General features: G+C 41.7%; 1 protein-coding gene across 2 annotated transcripts in view; it reads right to left on the bottom strand.

Moving 5' to 3' along the window:
• LOC104529617 (vasoactive intestinal polypeptide receptor) overlaps positions 1-15,850 on the bottom strand; it is a 73,518-nt gene that overhangs the window by 5,105 nt on the left and 52,563 nt on the right. For both annotated transcript variants that reach the window (XM_010173965.1, XM_010173966.1), the window contains 4 exons: positions 13,296-13,449; positions 11,072-11,132; positions 8,266-8,335; positions 5,137-5,228 (listed from right to left, as the gene is read on the bottom strand). In XM_010173965.1, coding sequence (XP_010172267.1) covers positions 5,137-5,228; positions 8,266-8,335; positions 11,072-11,132; positions 13,296-13,449 — 377 coding nt within the window. The remainder of the gene's footprint in view (positions 1-5,136; positions 5,229-8,265; positions 8,336-11,071; positions 11,133-13,295; positions 13,450-15,850) is intronic.

Here is a 15,850-nt window from a genome sequence, read left to right on the forward strand (position 1 = left end):
CACTCCATGGCAATTCAAACTAAGGACCATGCTGGGAGCATTTCCTCAGGCTTGCTTTCCTCCTTGTTAACAGCTCTCATATAAATATATATGTGCCTTCAGCTAATGCAGAGTGATCAGCCCTAGATTATTTCTCCTTGGGTTGCAGACTGCAGATGGCTGGTGATTTCAGATGTGGTGACAACATAAAATGTGACATCTTTATTCCTAGTAACTTCAATGGAAGTATTTCTTTCTCCCTTCTCTCTTCTTCCCCTCCCACCGGAGATTTTTTTCATCTCTATGAGCTAAATCATCATCTCGCACTGTCTTTGTTTGCTTCGGATTTCTGAAAATTACAGCTTCTGGGAGAGAAATGGTATGTTTAGCTCAGAATAATGACAGGCTATTGCACAATGAATGTCTCCAAAGGAGGGGGATGAACAGTATTAGTGCTTAATGGCATCAGGCTGGGTAATCAGAGGTCTAATTAGGAAGAGATGATAATTTATTAAATGTAATCATTATTAAAATATAGCTGACAGAAATAAAATGAAATCAAGGGGCTAAGAATGCTTATGGGGGTTTTGGCTCCCTTGGTCATCTACATCCTTCTATGTCCCCCTCTCCCAGAGGCTTCTGGAGGAATTGAAGCCACAACTAGGATGCTGGAAATACTTGTTCTTCCATCTGCAAACCCTTCATTTCAAAAGTCTCATCAGGCTCAGTCCCCTCAGACTATCTTCATTTATTTGCCATCTGCAAAAGCCCACTGGGACGGCTTGATGTGCCAGCTTTATGCAGATGATGCTCATCACTGTATATCCCAGCAGTCCCTTCCAGCTTTTCCTGGGCCTGTCCCAAAGACAGCTTGATGTTAAGGCTGTGGTTGGAGGCTGTGGTTCCCCAGGGAATATCTGCTGGCTGAAAGGTAGCTGGGTGCAACTCATTCCAGGTGAAACAAATGCCTGTAGGAAGCAGAGGAACTTTCCAGGAATTTATCTTTCCCACCACGTCCCTCATTAGCAGGCACATCCCTGCTCATAATGACTAGATTCAAAATCTGAATCCTCTTAGGTACCCTGCTCTGCCAGGGGACTGTCACTGTCATTGGTGACCATCAGGGTACCATGTTCTTCTTAGAAGAAGCTCTGGCTAGTATACTCCACACTAGTATGTCCCAGTCCTAATTCACCTAGGTCCTGAGATACAAGAAAGCAACTAATTTTCTAAGCAGCTTCAGTGAATACCAATACTGGCTTTGCAGAGATCTCTCCCCAGTCTTTCACAAACAGTCAACCTGGATGAGAATGATGTGTTGCTACCTTCCTGTACCATATTCATAGAGACACTGTTTGCAACCTCCAATGGATTAGAAAATTTTATCTTACCATTGCAGACAACATTGGGGCCTCAGTTAGAGCATTTTCCCTCCTGGCTGGACTGTGGCAATGAAAAAGGCACAAATGCCAAACCACAGGAGCTCCCTCCTCCAGTTTGCACAACACACCAAACCGGTCACTTGCTCCTGAGCTTCCCCTGAGTGATGTTTTAGATCTCAGTTTGGCTTCAAGGCAAGGGCCCTACGGTCTAGCCCTGTGATATTTAAGAGACTTCCCCCCTAAACCTAGGGGGGCTAGGGGACCCTCCAACATAAGAAGAATATAGACCTACTGGAATGAGTCCAGAGGAGGCCACCAGGATGATCAGAGAGCTGGAGCACCTCTGCTGTGAGGACAGGCAGACAGAGTTGGGGCTGTTCAGCCTGCAGAAGAAAAGGCTCTGGGGAGACCCCTTCTAGTGCCCTTCCAGTACCTGAAGGGGCTCCAGGAAGGCTCGGGAGGGACTTTGGCAAAGGGCAGGGAGTGACAGAACAAGGGCTAATGGCTTTAAACTGGAAGAGGGTGGATTTAGATGAGACATTATGAAGAAATTCTTTGGTGTGAGGGTGGTGAGACACTGGCCCAGGTTGGCCAGAGAAGCTGTGACTGCTCCTCCCTGGAAGTGTTCAAGACCAGGTTGGATGAGGCTTTGAGCAACCTGGTCTAGTGGAAGGTGTCCCTGCTGATGGCAGGGGGGTTGGAACTGGACGATCTTTAAGGTCCCTTCCAACCTAGATGATTCTATGGTAAACACTGCAATGAGGAAAATCATCTTCCTCAGTCAAGGTATGATTTCTCCCAGGACGCTAAAACTTGACTGTGCTGGAGGCAGAACTGCTTGGGAGATTGTTCAAAGCTGGTTAAAGCTACCTGCTGGAAGCCATGGCTTCTCAAAAAATTCCTTACTTCCATTCCCAACACAGAGTGCACTTCTCAGACCTGTCCTTTCTGACAGATATACATGGTGACAGGTAATTTAGGGAAAACACATCTCCACTAGCCTGAACTGAACCTACTCCTCTCCTTGGGAGTGGATAAGAGTGAACCAACATTTTAATCATGCTCCTTGAACACATAACAGAAAAGTTACTCAAAAAACTTTGATGATAATATTGATCTATGAACATGTACAGAATAGAAAGAGAGAAATTTTGCTCAAGATGTCTGTTGCAGAAAACAACTTTTATTTGCCTGCAATATTGCTGTCCCATTCTTGCACATGTGTCTCTGTCATTTCCAGAAAACTGTTTTGGGAGACTTGTTTTCACAGTTTCCAGTACATTAAAGCCCAGTTCACACTGTCTGTAGCATTAATGAGTGAGTCAGCAGTGCACCTGAACTTCCAGCCTGCAGCTAAACTGAAACCAGTTGGAATTGAACAATAGTATCAACGTTATTTTTTTTTGTAAAATAAATAATATAAAATAAACAAGAAAAGAAGGGAGAAATGCAAATGAGAGATCCCTGAGGTTGTTAGTTGAAAACATATTTTTCTCAGATTTGGCAGGAGAAACCCACACATTTCATTAGCAGCAGTTTTTTAATAAGATCTCTTGGGTCCTGCAGACAAAACCCATGAAGACAGCAGCAGCATTTCAGGTGATAAAAGAATGACATGTACAAGGATCCAGGTACCTACAATTGCTGATCACATGCCTAATGGTGTTTATAAAAGGGTCTGAACCCCAGATGCCTCTACAGATAGATGTCTAAACATTAAAAATTTAGGACCAATGCTGAGAACTCCCCTCGGTGGGATCCAGCTTTCAGGTTGGGACACTTAATATTAATTTCCACAGGAAAGTGAGATGTCTCATGTCTCACTGCAGTCAATACAGTCAATGGAGACTTCCAGATGCTCCAGAGAATCTGGTTGGTGGCCAGCTGCCACTGTGTAAGGGTACAAGTCTCCCATAGGTCCTATGTGCCAGGTCCAGGTGAGTATTTCAAATTACCTAAAGCATTTCATATGGCTTGGACACCTATAAGTGAGCAACTGATTCATGCCCTAATGGTACTGAGATGTTTATCCAGGTGGAGAAGGAAGGTGAGGAACTGTAGATGTGTGAAGATGATTTATACTTCAGCAGTACCTCCTGTTTGGCAGGTCAGCATGGGGAAGTCGTGTTACTTACTGCCTGGCTGTGTTACGTTTGTTTACAAGGCAAAGAGAGTTTTCCTGGCAGCTCCCACTTAATTGGAAAATGTGAAGTAAAAAAACCTTGAACCCAAATCTCAGCATGACCTCCAAGGTAACCTGGGCATAACCTTTCTGATGCATGTTGGCAGCACTTCAACTGAGATGAATAGGAGCCAACTGCTCCAGGCTGCTGCTTAGTACTAGAACATATTTCAATATGTTGATTTAATCTACGTACCTGGCCAAAGCTGTTGCAATCCTGAGGGTACAAAGACACAATGGCCAATTGGAAATACATAAAGGGAGGTGATAGAAAACATGGAGTCTGGTAATGTTGGCACGTTATGATGACAGGAAAAAAACGGTAATTGGCTTTGGCTGCTCCAGGGATAAGTTAAGGTCAAATACTGGAATTTCCTTTCATAAATCTGAGAATCTCTTCAGGCAGATGAAATGCATAATTTACCATCACTGGAGAGAAAGTGTCATGGCTGGTCAGTATTCAAGGACCATATTGGTATCTTCCTCTATTTTGCTGATGGAAGAAAATATCAATATGATCCTTAAATACTGATCTGAGCTTAGATGAACTAAGTTCAGATTCTTCAGGCTACTTAAGTGCACAGCTCCCTCCAAAGACAAAGAAGATTTATGAGCAGTGACCATGTAGACACTGGACTTTTTTCTTCTCAGTTCATTTCTAGGAAACATTTAATAAATATCCAGGATAGTTGAAATGCTGAGCCAGGACAGTAGCAAGAGTCAAACATAAGTTGGTCTGAACTTTTAATTTTTTTGCATTGAAGCCAGAATAAATCCACGCAGATAGAAAGATTTCTTGCCCTTTTAAAATACTGCAACTAAGATCAGTCTTGGACACTGAGACAGATGCTGATCTCACTTGTATGTTGTTAATTATAAAAAGCCCCAGTAAGATCAACCTTACATCCCTGGAATAAAAGCATTACGTGAAGCAAAACTTCTGAGGCAGCAAAGAGAAATGTGTTGAATTAATCCAACCTAGTTTAGATTAACTGCTTAAGGATAAGGAAAGTTTGTCATAGATTCTACTGAATGTACTGATTTTCTAGATCTCTCCTTCTTTGAAAAAGGGAAATGAGGTTACTAATTCAGAAAAAAAAAAAAGCCTGCATCCTGTGGAGAGCTATTCTTTGTTATTAGGATCCCTCTGCCTTCAAAATATAATAAATATTGAATAGACAAAAAAAAAAGCCTATTTTGTTTCATGAGCGTTACTGTTGCTCTCACTTCTTCATCATTAATCCCAGGAGAAAGCCTTCTCCTCTGTCTGTTCAAAGCCCAGGCTGGATGAGGCTTTGAGCAACCTGGTCTAATGGAAGGTGTCCCTGCTGATGGCAGGAGGATTGGAACTAGATGATCTTTAAGGTCCCTTCCAATCCAAACCATTCTATGATTCTATGATTCTATGAAACTGACATAAAACGTGCCCAGCCGTTTTAAAAAATGCCCCATTTCCTGATTTCTAATCAGCTTTAATCAATGAAAAAATACTTGATTCTGATCAGTGTAGACAGATGCTGAATATACTGAACTAATAGCCAAAGAGGTTTCCCCAAAACCATACAATACGGTCAAAAAAAATCTAAGACTTACGAATATTGGCTGGTTTCATTGTGTCCAACATCTGGGGAATGCAACTTCTGGACTAAGATACGGATGATGCAAATGAAGAGAATGAAGTTCACCTGTTGGGATAGGTAGAAAGGAAACAAAGAGAGAAAGAAAAAGTTAGGTTTTGCCCAGTGAAAAGAGACGATCATTAGAGGAGAGTTCCTTTCACTGCAATATTTTTGCCATGGAGCAAGCTGTTGTTAAAAAGCCATGAGCAGAGAACCCCACTCTGGGAGCACATAGTAAACCGACACAGGGTGGCAGCCATCTTGGGCCTGACATCAGCCTGCTTGGGACTTTGTGTCATACATCCCAAGTATGATGATGTCAAACCCATAGAGCACAGCTATGCACGACGTCCTGCTGCACGGGGGAGTGCCGACGACAGGGTGGGAAAAGAGCCTTGGGAGTTAGCAGAGCGATGGACGTCAAAGCCCTCGGGAGACGGTGACATGGGACCGGCTGCTGAGCATGTCAAAGACTGAGCCAGTGAGCCAAGGAAACCAAAACAAAGCACAAAGTTGTATCTACTCAAGCAGGCCTCTACTCAATGCTATTGGGTGTGTCTTCTCTGCAGAGAAGCTGGAGACTTTGCATAGCAAGGGATAGACCTCACTGACACAATGGAAAACATTCTCTCCTAGGGCATTTACCAGAAGAGTCTAGCTAATACCTAGATTGTAGATGGTGCTTTTCACTCAAAAAAATCTCAAAGTGCTCCACCAACACACTCAAGCAACGTTAACCTTATTTAACAGCAAAGGTGTAGAGATAGGAATGGCAATTTCCCAAAGGCACATAGTAGATGGCACGAATTGAGTGCAAATCTCTTTGCTTTTAAGGTCCTCTCCACTGAATCACGCAGTTATTCATGCAACATACACAACAGAAAAGCGATGACAGATTTCTGTGGACTTAGTTGAGTTTTAGTTTGGCGCACAATCTCTTTCTTTATCCTTTCACGGTTAGCAAATGCACAAAGGATTCTGATTTTTAGAGACTCAACAGCTGGAAGGTATTGTGTTAACTGGACAATCTGATTTCCTGCAAAAACAGATTGTAAAATTTCCTCCGGCAATTCCTACATTCATCTCAGCAACAGGTGAATAAAGTAGACTGCAGCACATCTCTCAGTTAGACACTCACGCTTTTTTCAAAGGCTATGAGTGATTGGAAATTAATTGTATTTCTCGGTTATGCTGCATTGCTTAATCACTTTTTATCTATCCCATACCATTTATCATATTTTCTGTTCATATTTATTTGCTTATAAAAATGGTTTGCGCCTGACTTGGTGGCAAGCCACATTTATCAGTTCTTAGTATTATCTAGATCTTAGGTATTATCTACAACTAGATATCTAGAACTTAGTCTTATCTAGATCAACTACTCTAATGAGCATTGATAGTACACAAGTGGCAGCACTGAAGGTAAGATTAAAGCAGTTAAATGCTGCCTGTGTTGGCTTGTAGTGGTCAAGAGCAAACATGGATACAGTGATGAGTCAGATGGAGTATGACTTATAGGCTTAGTACAGTCTTAGCACTGCATGGTAAAAGATATGACTATCAGACTGCTGGAGAAGTTGTTTTAGTTTATTTTTCAACCTAGAGTATAATCAAAGGCACTTGATCTGTTCCTAGTGCTTAATATCTTAATATATAAGGTATATAAAATATATTGAGATATATGGTTTCCATTGAGATCTATGGTTTATTCCCATAGATACAGATAAAATGTTACATTCCTCCCTGAAGAAACCTGCTGTTCATCAGATAGTGGTTATCATGTCTTTTCTTTGTGACAGATTTATATGGTATCTGTAGAAGGAAAATCAGAAATTGCTGGGTAAATTTTGTTTAGCAATGAGGAAATAATTTATTGGCCAAAAGAAAATACAGACTCATTGATCTGAGGAGAACAGAGTGTATTTCTTTAGCAAAAGGTTATCTCAGGAAAGGGAAATACTATCTATAGCTTTGATATAATGTAGCCATGATGACATAAATATTTTGAGATGTGTCATCTAAGTATTGTATTTCTTTTCAGTGAGGTGACTAGAGTAAGATGTAATTATTCAAAGTGTTTCAGTTTGGAATTTCTGTATGACAAATGCTACAGAAAAAAGTCTTCTTGCAAAGGTCATAATGTACGTGGAATAAGAAGAATGCATGTCTAAGAAAAGATTTCTGTTTAAAAGAGACATATTGGTTTGATTTCTGTTGCATTCTTTTTCTTCCCTTCCCACATACTTGTCTTCATTTAAGAAAACTCAAAGCTAAGTTTAACTCAAGTTCATTTTATTTCAAGTTTTGGCTTGATACCTGACAGAGGAAACACGTAATACTCAACAAGGATGGAACGACTCAGAGTTCCCCAGAAGTGTCATGGGTCTGTGGTCAGAACTGATCATAACCAGAGAAGTAAGAAATCAAACACTGCTGTTGATTTATCTGGAAATTAGCCAAGCTTCTCGAGAACTTACTTTAAAAACACATAGCTGGAATCCAGCTTTTTACTAGATGGTATAAGAAAAGGCAAATATCTGGAGGAATTAATCTAACCTCTTTGTATCTAGGTGGAAATTTATTGTAGGAGTCATCGCATTTTAATTTACACTGTTGACATCTACAACTGAACAAGTCATCCTGGGCTCTGCATATGGTCAGCTCAGAGAAACAAAAACATTCACAGTACAATTAATCTGATCTAATTTAGACATCCACTGATTCATTAGACAAGATGAACCTTTCCTGGGTCTCTAACCATGTTCCTCAATCTCCTCTGGCTACAGACACACACCCGTGGCTACTGCACCAGAGTGCCCAAGGAGACTAGCTGAGATGGAGGTGGCCAGAGTTGAATCAAATGAGCTCCACATTGGTTTTTTAGACACTCAAACTCTTCCCATAGTCAAAGCTTAAAGACAAAGATGATTATCCAGAAGGTGAGCTTCCTTATCCGAAGACAGACATTCGATATACAGCAGGATTTTATCTGTCAATGCTTTTTCCATGGACATTTACAGAACACTTCTCAACACCCCTTCACCCCCCACACACTTAGTATTAAAGAGGGCTTTTCAGCCAGTAGAATGTGCTGATACTTTACCAAAATAGACACCAAAATAGGAGTTTTAATGATCCACCAGAATGGGGATTCCACTATTTCCTCCCAGCACCTAAAAAGAAACAAAAACAAACTTAAAACATCAGGTAAAATAGAAGCAAGCAGCTATACAACCTTCTCAGATACTTGGTTTCCCTAAATGCTAAAGATGGCTACAGTAGGTTACATGAAGAGGACTAAACCCAGTGTCCATGAACTGGGAAGGGTTGAAGACTTGCTTTGCAGTGGCTTTGAGCACTGGTAGGCAGCAGTTGCCCCAGGTATAATGCTGTGAGCAATTTTCCTCTTGGTGATGGAATGGGCTGGAGGATGTTCTCTCACAGTTAATGTGAAGGAGGATGGTGATTCACTTTCTTTCTCCTACACTGAGGACTGCTACAAGGAAATGCTATCAAAAACCACAGATTCATGAGGCCTCCAATGCTATCCACCATCAAGGATGGGAGTTTTGTTAAGCACAGAGCAATCAGCACCATCAGAAAAAAAAACACATGCCCTTCTGAAAAGATGACAGATAGCCTATGGTGGGATTAGTCAGACTAAATCTAGCTGCATCTCAGCTGTGTATCTAGTCAGACAAATCCATAGAGTCCAGGGTGTGATTTATTTCATCCTGAAGTCAGAATTGCCTGCAAACTGCACCACTCACTTGGGTCATCTAGCACTATATTTTAAAGCCAACAAGGAAATGACAGAATAGGAATGACGTGGAAACAACTAATATTGCTTGGGACACATTTATCTGCAGACCTCACAAGAGTCAGGTGACGGAAGGTGGATTTTTATGAGAGCATTAATGAAAATCAGTCTGCATTCATGTTTGAAATAGATCAATGGAACCCATCATAGATACTTTCACCTGGATTCAACTCATCGAATTCAAAATGTTGACAGTGCAAGTAATGATAGATGAAGAGAGGCACTTTTAGGGCACAGTGCTTGAGATCTATTTTAGGCATCAACTTTAGGATGAAAAGAATTGCACTCCATGGACTCCACTGACTAAATCTCTACTCGCTATAAAAGGAGACTAGAGCGAATTGCTCAGATACAGATGCTTATGGTTAGTCAGCTGCATGCTGCCCTTTCATTTACAATTAAAGTGGCCCTAATTATGTCTAGTGCACTTCATTTTTAAAATAAATTCAGGCAGTCTGAATGAAGGTCACTTTAATTTGGAGTTAGAATGTTTAAACAGAGGCTTAATGTTGTTTAACCAATCTTACACAATTAGGTTTTATTCAATCTGGATTAATTTCCTGTAATTTTTCTCTGTATGTAATTTTAGTATGCCAAAAACCCCCCTATGTTAGGTATTAGGATATCGTGTAAATTCACACTATGTTTTACTTGGCACAAAAATGTAGTGCTTTAAAGCCACCAGAAAAAGCAAAAGCAAAAAAAAAAGTCTGTATTTTTATTAAGAATTGCTGGAGTTGAATGGGAATTTATAGTAAGAAAAATTAGTGTCCAGACTGGTTAAATCCTTTGGTCTCTATCTCATTGTAGAAGCCATTTATTAACAGAGTAAATAAGGCCAGTTTTATGCAGATAGAGTGAAACCATAAAATAAATCAGTAGCCCTCAGGAAATGTTTTAACATGACTATAAATCACAAGCACAATAAGAAATATGAGCTGCTTTTCTTCCGGAAATAAGGACAAATCAGGACACATTTGGAGAGAGAAAATGCAGGGGAGAAAAGGGAGTTAACCATATGCTGCAAATGCGAGAAGCGAGGGTGTGCACAGTGAGTACATAATAAGCACCTGATTCTGTAAGTCTCTGGAGTGTTTTCTCATAAAAGCTTTTCCAATTACTATAGTTTGACTGTTGAGTAAAAGCACGAAGGAGCATTGCAGGATCAGCTCCTATTTACTTGCCTATAGCCTTGGATAGCTCTAAAATCTGCCTCATTTATTTATCTGTATTCTATCTGCTTCTTATAGAAAGTATCAAAGGCAGCTGTTGGGTTAAAGAGGATGAAAAACCAGATCCTAAAATCTGCCTGGAGTAAAATAAACAAACAAATAAATAGATAGATAAATAAATAAATAAAAATTCTGTGGGAGAGCTAGTGGATGTGTTTATAAAATGGATGGGGCCGGGCTCTTTTTGGTGGTGCCCAGTGACAGATCAAGGGGCAATAGGCAAAAACTAGAACACCAGACAAACTTAAGGAAAAGTTTCTTTACTGTGAGGGTGCCAGAGCCCTGGGACAGGCTGCCCAGAGAGGGTGTGGAGTCTCCATCTCTGGAGATCAAACCCACCTGGACACTTTCCGGTGCCACCTGCTGTAGGGAACCTGCTTTGGCAGGGGGGTTGGACTGGATGATCTCCAGAAGTCCCTTCCAACCCCACCATTCTGTGACTCTGTGATTAAGTATCTGCTGCACCAGCATATTTAGGGTCAATTCTGCAGGATGCAAAGCTCTGCTCTGAGCACCAGGCAGCTGATCACCTGGTATCTTTGTTATACTCAGGATCACAGGGCCAAACACAACCATCAGGGGCTCTTCACAAATTCCCTGCAAATATCCTGACCTGGATTTTTCCTGGTTGGGAAATAAAGAGGGTGAGTGACTGGCCTAAGTTGATGTAAACCGTGTGTCTTCAGGGAGACCTGGGAGTCTTTCCTGGTTCATGGTGGCAAGGGAAAGCCTCTGCTCTGCTCTGACTGCTGTTGGGGTCTGGGCAGGATGGTTGGGTTACTAAAACTGTAGGACTTTCCTTGGAGATAAAGGAAGGAAGAATGATAAAGGAAAGATAAATGAGTCCACAGGCTTACCCAACATCGAAAAGGTATATCCTGACAATAGTCCAAGCGGTGATGAACACGGAGGGAGCACCTGACAAGAGAAGAGATGGTGTTACCATCAAAAATCATTATCAATCTTTTCAGGGCTGTTCTCCCCTACTCTCCATCTCTCCTGAGTGAACGAGGTGCTGCCTTCCCTCAAGAGTGGGCAAATGCTTCACATTTTCAACACTCACATGCCAAACAAGCAACACATTGCCTTTATCCCCCACTGGCCATGTAAGATGAGTTTCCTGTAATTGCTCCCTAGCAGATTTATCTTCCTGTTGCAGTGCCTACAAAAAAACTTCTGAAGGTGAAATGCAAGGAACATTAATCACTTTAGACATCTACAGTGTGGACACCTGTATCTAAGCCAGTCACCACAGGCTCTCTTTAGCATCAACGGGGAGAAATATGTACTTATAACATGCAGATCATCTGAGCTACTTTAGATGTTTGCTGTAGGACAAGAAATATGTCCTTGGACTCCCTTGACTGTATCACCTGAATCCCCACTGACATAAAGGGAGCCTGGAGTGACAAGTTCAGATGTAGATGTCTGTAGTTGGTCAGTTGGTAGCCCCTGCTCCTCACTCCATGACCTTCTGCATAACTAGAGTGGTCTTGTTCCATCCTTGTGATGCTCTTTTCTCTGTATCTTGTCTTTGATTAGATTTAGATTGGAAATATGCCAGGAAAGACATGTCACTTTGTTCTGCATTAGTCACAGTATTGTGTGTTATTACCAGGGATTTCCAAGTGCAATGGTAATAAAACAGTAAGAACTGTAATGAGTGCATCCAAATTATTAATTCCTGCATGATCCATCTCAGATCCATCACTGATGTTCTAGCAAATGATGGATGACTTAAAGGTCAAAAGATCCTTCAAGCACCTGTCATTTTCTTGAGTTGCCTTTCCTTACTCAAGCAACCTGAGAACACGTTATGAGGACAAGAGATTTCCTTTGATTTAAAATCATTAGCTTCATATGTTTTTCATTAAAATCTGCCAGCTCTACTGTGCTGAAAGAAAAGGTGTCTATGCACAAGGAAGGTTTAAAGAAGGTGTGACCTGATTAACTGCATCTGAAACAAGGCCTTCTAACCTTATCTCTTCTTCTTCTTGTAGCGTGGAGAATTGTCTCTCTTATGCAGTGTGAACCCAAGTGTAACTCCTGTCACTTTTGATGGAAGTTATTCTATACTATTCTATAACTATTCTGTACTATTCTATAACTCATCAAATCCTGAGTCCAGGCATACCCCTGTACATGACAGAATCTGATTTTTTCTTTTCTTTTCAAGATTCTTCCCCCCTCTAATTATTTCTCAGTTTCAGCTATCGAGGCCATGCAATACTTACACACAACTCTTCAGCTAAATGGCTTAAAGGGGAAAAGAGATCTCTGTTTCCTCTTTGGAAATAGAAGTTGATCTGATAGGAATAATTTGCATAAGTTAGCAATTCAGCTCTGAGTTACTTTGTGAAGAGTTTAATTCTGTCTCCCTTGACATTTTCTCATTTTTAAATTCTATTTGTTATTTTATTTTATTTTATTTTATTTTATTTTATTTCATTTTATTTTATTTTATTTTATTTTATTTTATTTTATTTTATTTTATTATTTTATTTTACTTCATTTTATTTCATTTATTTTGTTTTATGTGCTTGAGACTAGACTGACATTAAAGCTGGAGAAATGAATGCAGTAAGCAGAAGGTTATCAGTAGTAGCACACAGGTAAGGGGATCTCAGGATAGCTAGCTGGCCTGAATTCAGTAAGACAAGGAGAGAGTGATGGACTGCAGCATCTAGTTTGGTCCAGAAGTCCTGCTTTGCTGGGATCCATCATTATCAATTAAGGTCAGTGCATGACACCAACTTTGGGATCCCAGTCAGGATCAAAGGACCACATGACTATAAAGGTGATGAAGAGTTTCAGGGCTACAGTCCTTAAAGACATTGAGTTGCTCAACTATCAATGAACCTAGCACAAGTTCTTAAATACCTTTGAAGATTTAGGCTACTGCTGTTAAACTTCTTTGGCCATCACTTGATCTTGCTCCTGGTTGCACTAACCATTCTTGGCAGCAAGGTAACGTGTACTACATCTCTGCCCTGTCTGAGCCCCCAGGTTTGTGAATTAAATTGCTGTTAAAAATGCCGGTCAGGATCACCTCTTGGCATTCAGCTTTGAGAAGATGCGTACCCCAGCCAATCAAGATGTACCACCAAAAGTACTTCCTCTCTGAAAAGAAGGAGATGACCAACAGGGTGTGAAGATACAACCCCTCCACCAGGAGCCAGAAGAAGTTGGCCATGACGCAGTACTGGAAGAAAACCATCATGGCTTTGCAGCCTACCTGGAAGAGAAGAAATGAACAGTGGTGAACTGCAGCATGTTTCTATAGTGAACACACTGAATTATCAGTAAAGCTTGCTCTGCGTGTATCTTTGGGATTACTTTTTGTGGCACCTGAAGTCCTCATGGATTGAGCTCTACAGTAAAATGTCAAAACCCTTCCCAAGCTTGCTTGTGGTGGACATGCTTGACACATGTTAACCCCTCTCTCTTGAGAGAGCCACCTCAGGTCTGGATGCTCTTTGACTATGTGAGTCTGGACTCAAGCTTGGAAACCCTACTGAGCAGTGACAGGATGATACACTGGACCATGATCCCTACCAGCATGGTGCTGCTCTCTGTAGGTTTTGGATATACATCTGTGGGAAGCTAGCTCAGTGGTAAAGTGGATGCCAGAAGGTCCTGCCCTGATGTGCAGTCACCATCCTCTCTGCTCTGCCAGGCATGGATTTGTGAGGCCAAGCTGTGAAGCAAACCACTGCACTGGTTCAGAAGAACCCTCCAAAAAGGTACTACTTTCAACTGAGACCAACTCAGTGACTGGTTTATGGTGCAGCCAACAAACATTTGGCTCAGTATGACGGAAGTCATCTGCACTGGAGAGCAAACAAGAATGGGTGGAAATTTCTTATGCTATTTTTGGCATTAAAGTTGGGATCTTGAGGAATAACATTCCGAGTGACCCGTGCATCATGGTCACCCCACCTTTCTCATTGGGGCTGCCTGTTAGTTATCTGGCTCCCTAAATCCAAAGAAATGAAGCCTCTAACTTGAATAAAATGATTTCCCAGGATTAAAAACAAAACAAAACCAAACAAACCCCCAAACCCTGTGTCAATTAGCCCTTGAAAGCAAAGTCCAATTATAATCACTCCATGGCCTGGGAGATACTGCAAAAACTGAAGGAGTTTGAGGCAGGAGTTTGAAGAAAGCCAGGTCTACAAAGAATAGTGAATACTCAGGTAGGAAAAGAAGGATTGAGATACATATTTTTGAAATAAAGAAAAAGATAAGGAGGAGAAGCAGAGTAAACACTAATGTGCATGGACAGCTTTGATTGCACTGGGAGGAGAGACACTGGAAAAGGGAAGGAGGATTGTTTTTCTTCAGGAAATGAATAATTAAACACAGTAACTTGCTGTGTGAAGATTTCACTGCAGCACAGGTGATGGGAACAGACACCTTACAAAAGAAAAAAAAAAGAAAAAAAAAAGAGAAATTTCTCTCTGACATTTAAGGGCCAAACCCACCGCAAAACAGCTGAAGGTAGAAATCAGCTGCCCACAGAAGTATGTCAGCCCTGGCCATTGCCCCAGCATGTGATGTAACCAAGTCCAGCTTTATAGGAGATCATTGGTTGCATCATTACACACATCTTCACTATCTAAGCACCCATGAGATGTTGATCTAGCAATAGCCTCCTTGTCTTCAGTGAATCTGCTTGGGAAATACCCTGCAGTTGTTGGGGCAAGGGCAGGAGAATCTGGCTGCTAGCACTCTCTGGCTGGTGGCTCTTCCCTGGTACTCTGCACATGCAATATGTTGAATTTAGAGCAATAATTGATTTGCACCAGTGACAACCTCATCCTTTTCCCCCCACTCCCTTCTTTTGCTGTAAACAGTTGCTATGAAACACACTAGTTAAAAAGAGAAGTGTGGAAAGTGTTTTCTCGATGCCACATGTTTTGGAGAGGGACTTGTCCTCACTGATCACTCCAAATTAATTCAACCCTCCCCTAGCACCCGCTAGTATGTCACACTGGGGACCCTCCTGGGTTCCTGCTCATCAATTTATATGCACATCAGCTCCCTCCTGTGAGGCAGATGGCATCAGCACAGACTTGCTGCAGGGTGGTGAGGGGGGAAGGTGGAGGCAGAGCAGCCAGTTAACTCCCAGGGAGGGATGGTGACACAGAGCTGAGCTGACAAGGGTTGGGGATGCAACATTGTCCTCCCTACAGCATCCCCATGCTCTTTCTTTCTCCCTGCCTTTGTGTGCATATGGCTGTGTGACATTGACACACTTCATTTCTTTTGCCTAAAGCTTGAGTCTCTGCTTGGTGTGTCTGCAGCCAGTGGGGATTTGCTGGTGTGAGTGTGTTCATCCCTACTGGGGCTACTGGATTTTTTAATGGTTTCACTCTATTAGTATTTTGTCCTAATTCAGTAACTCACAGGTGAGACACGAGGCTTAAGGGAGCAGTTTTGATGCACCTCAACCACACACTCCTCAAACATGGATTTACACAGACCTGGAATACTGTGTCCAGTTCTGGAGCCCCCAACACAAGAGGGACCTGGAGCAGCTAGAACAAGTCCAGAGAAGGGCCACCAGGATGATCCGAGGGCTGGAGCAGCTCTCCTGTGAGGACAGGCTGAAAGAGTTGGGGCTGTTCAGCCTG

Source organism: Antrostomus carolinensis, unplaced genomic scaffold, assembly GCF_000700745.2.
Source record: "Antrostomus carolinensis isolate BGI_N321 unplaced genomic scaffold, ASM70074v2 scaffold9408, whole genome shotgun sequence".
Taxonomy (NCBI): Eukaryota; Metazoa; Chordata; class Aves; order Caprimulgiformes; family Caprimulgidae; genus Antrostomus; species Antrostomus carolinensis.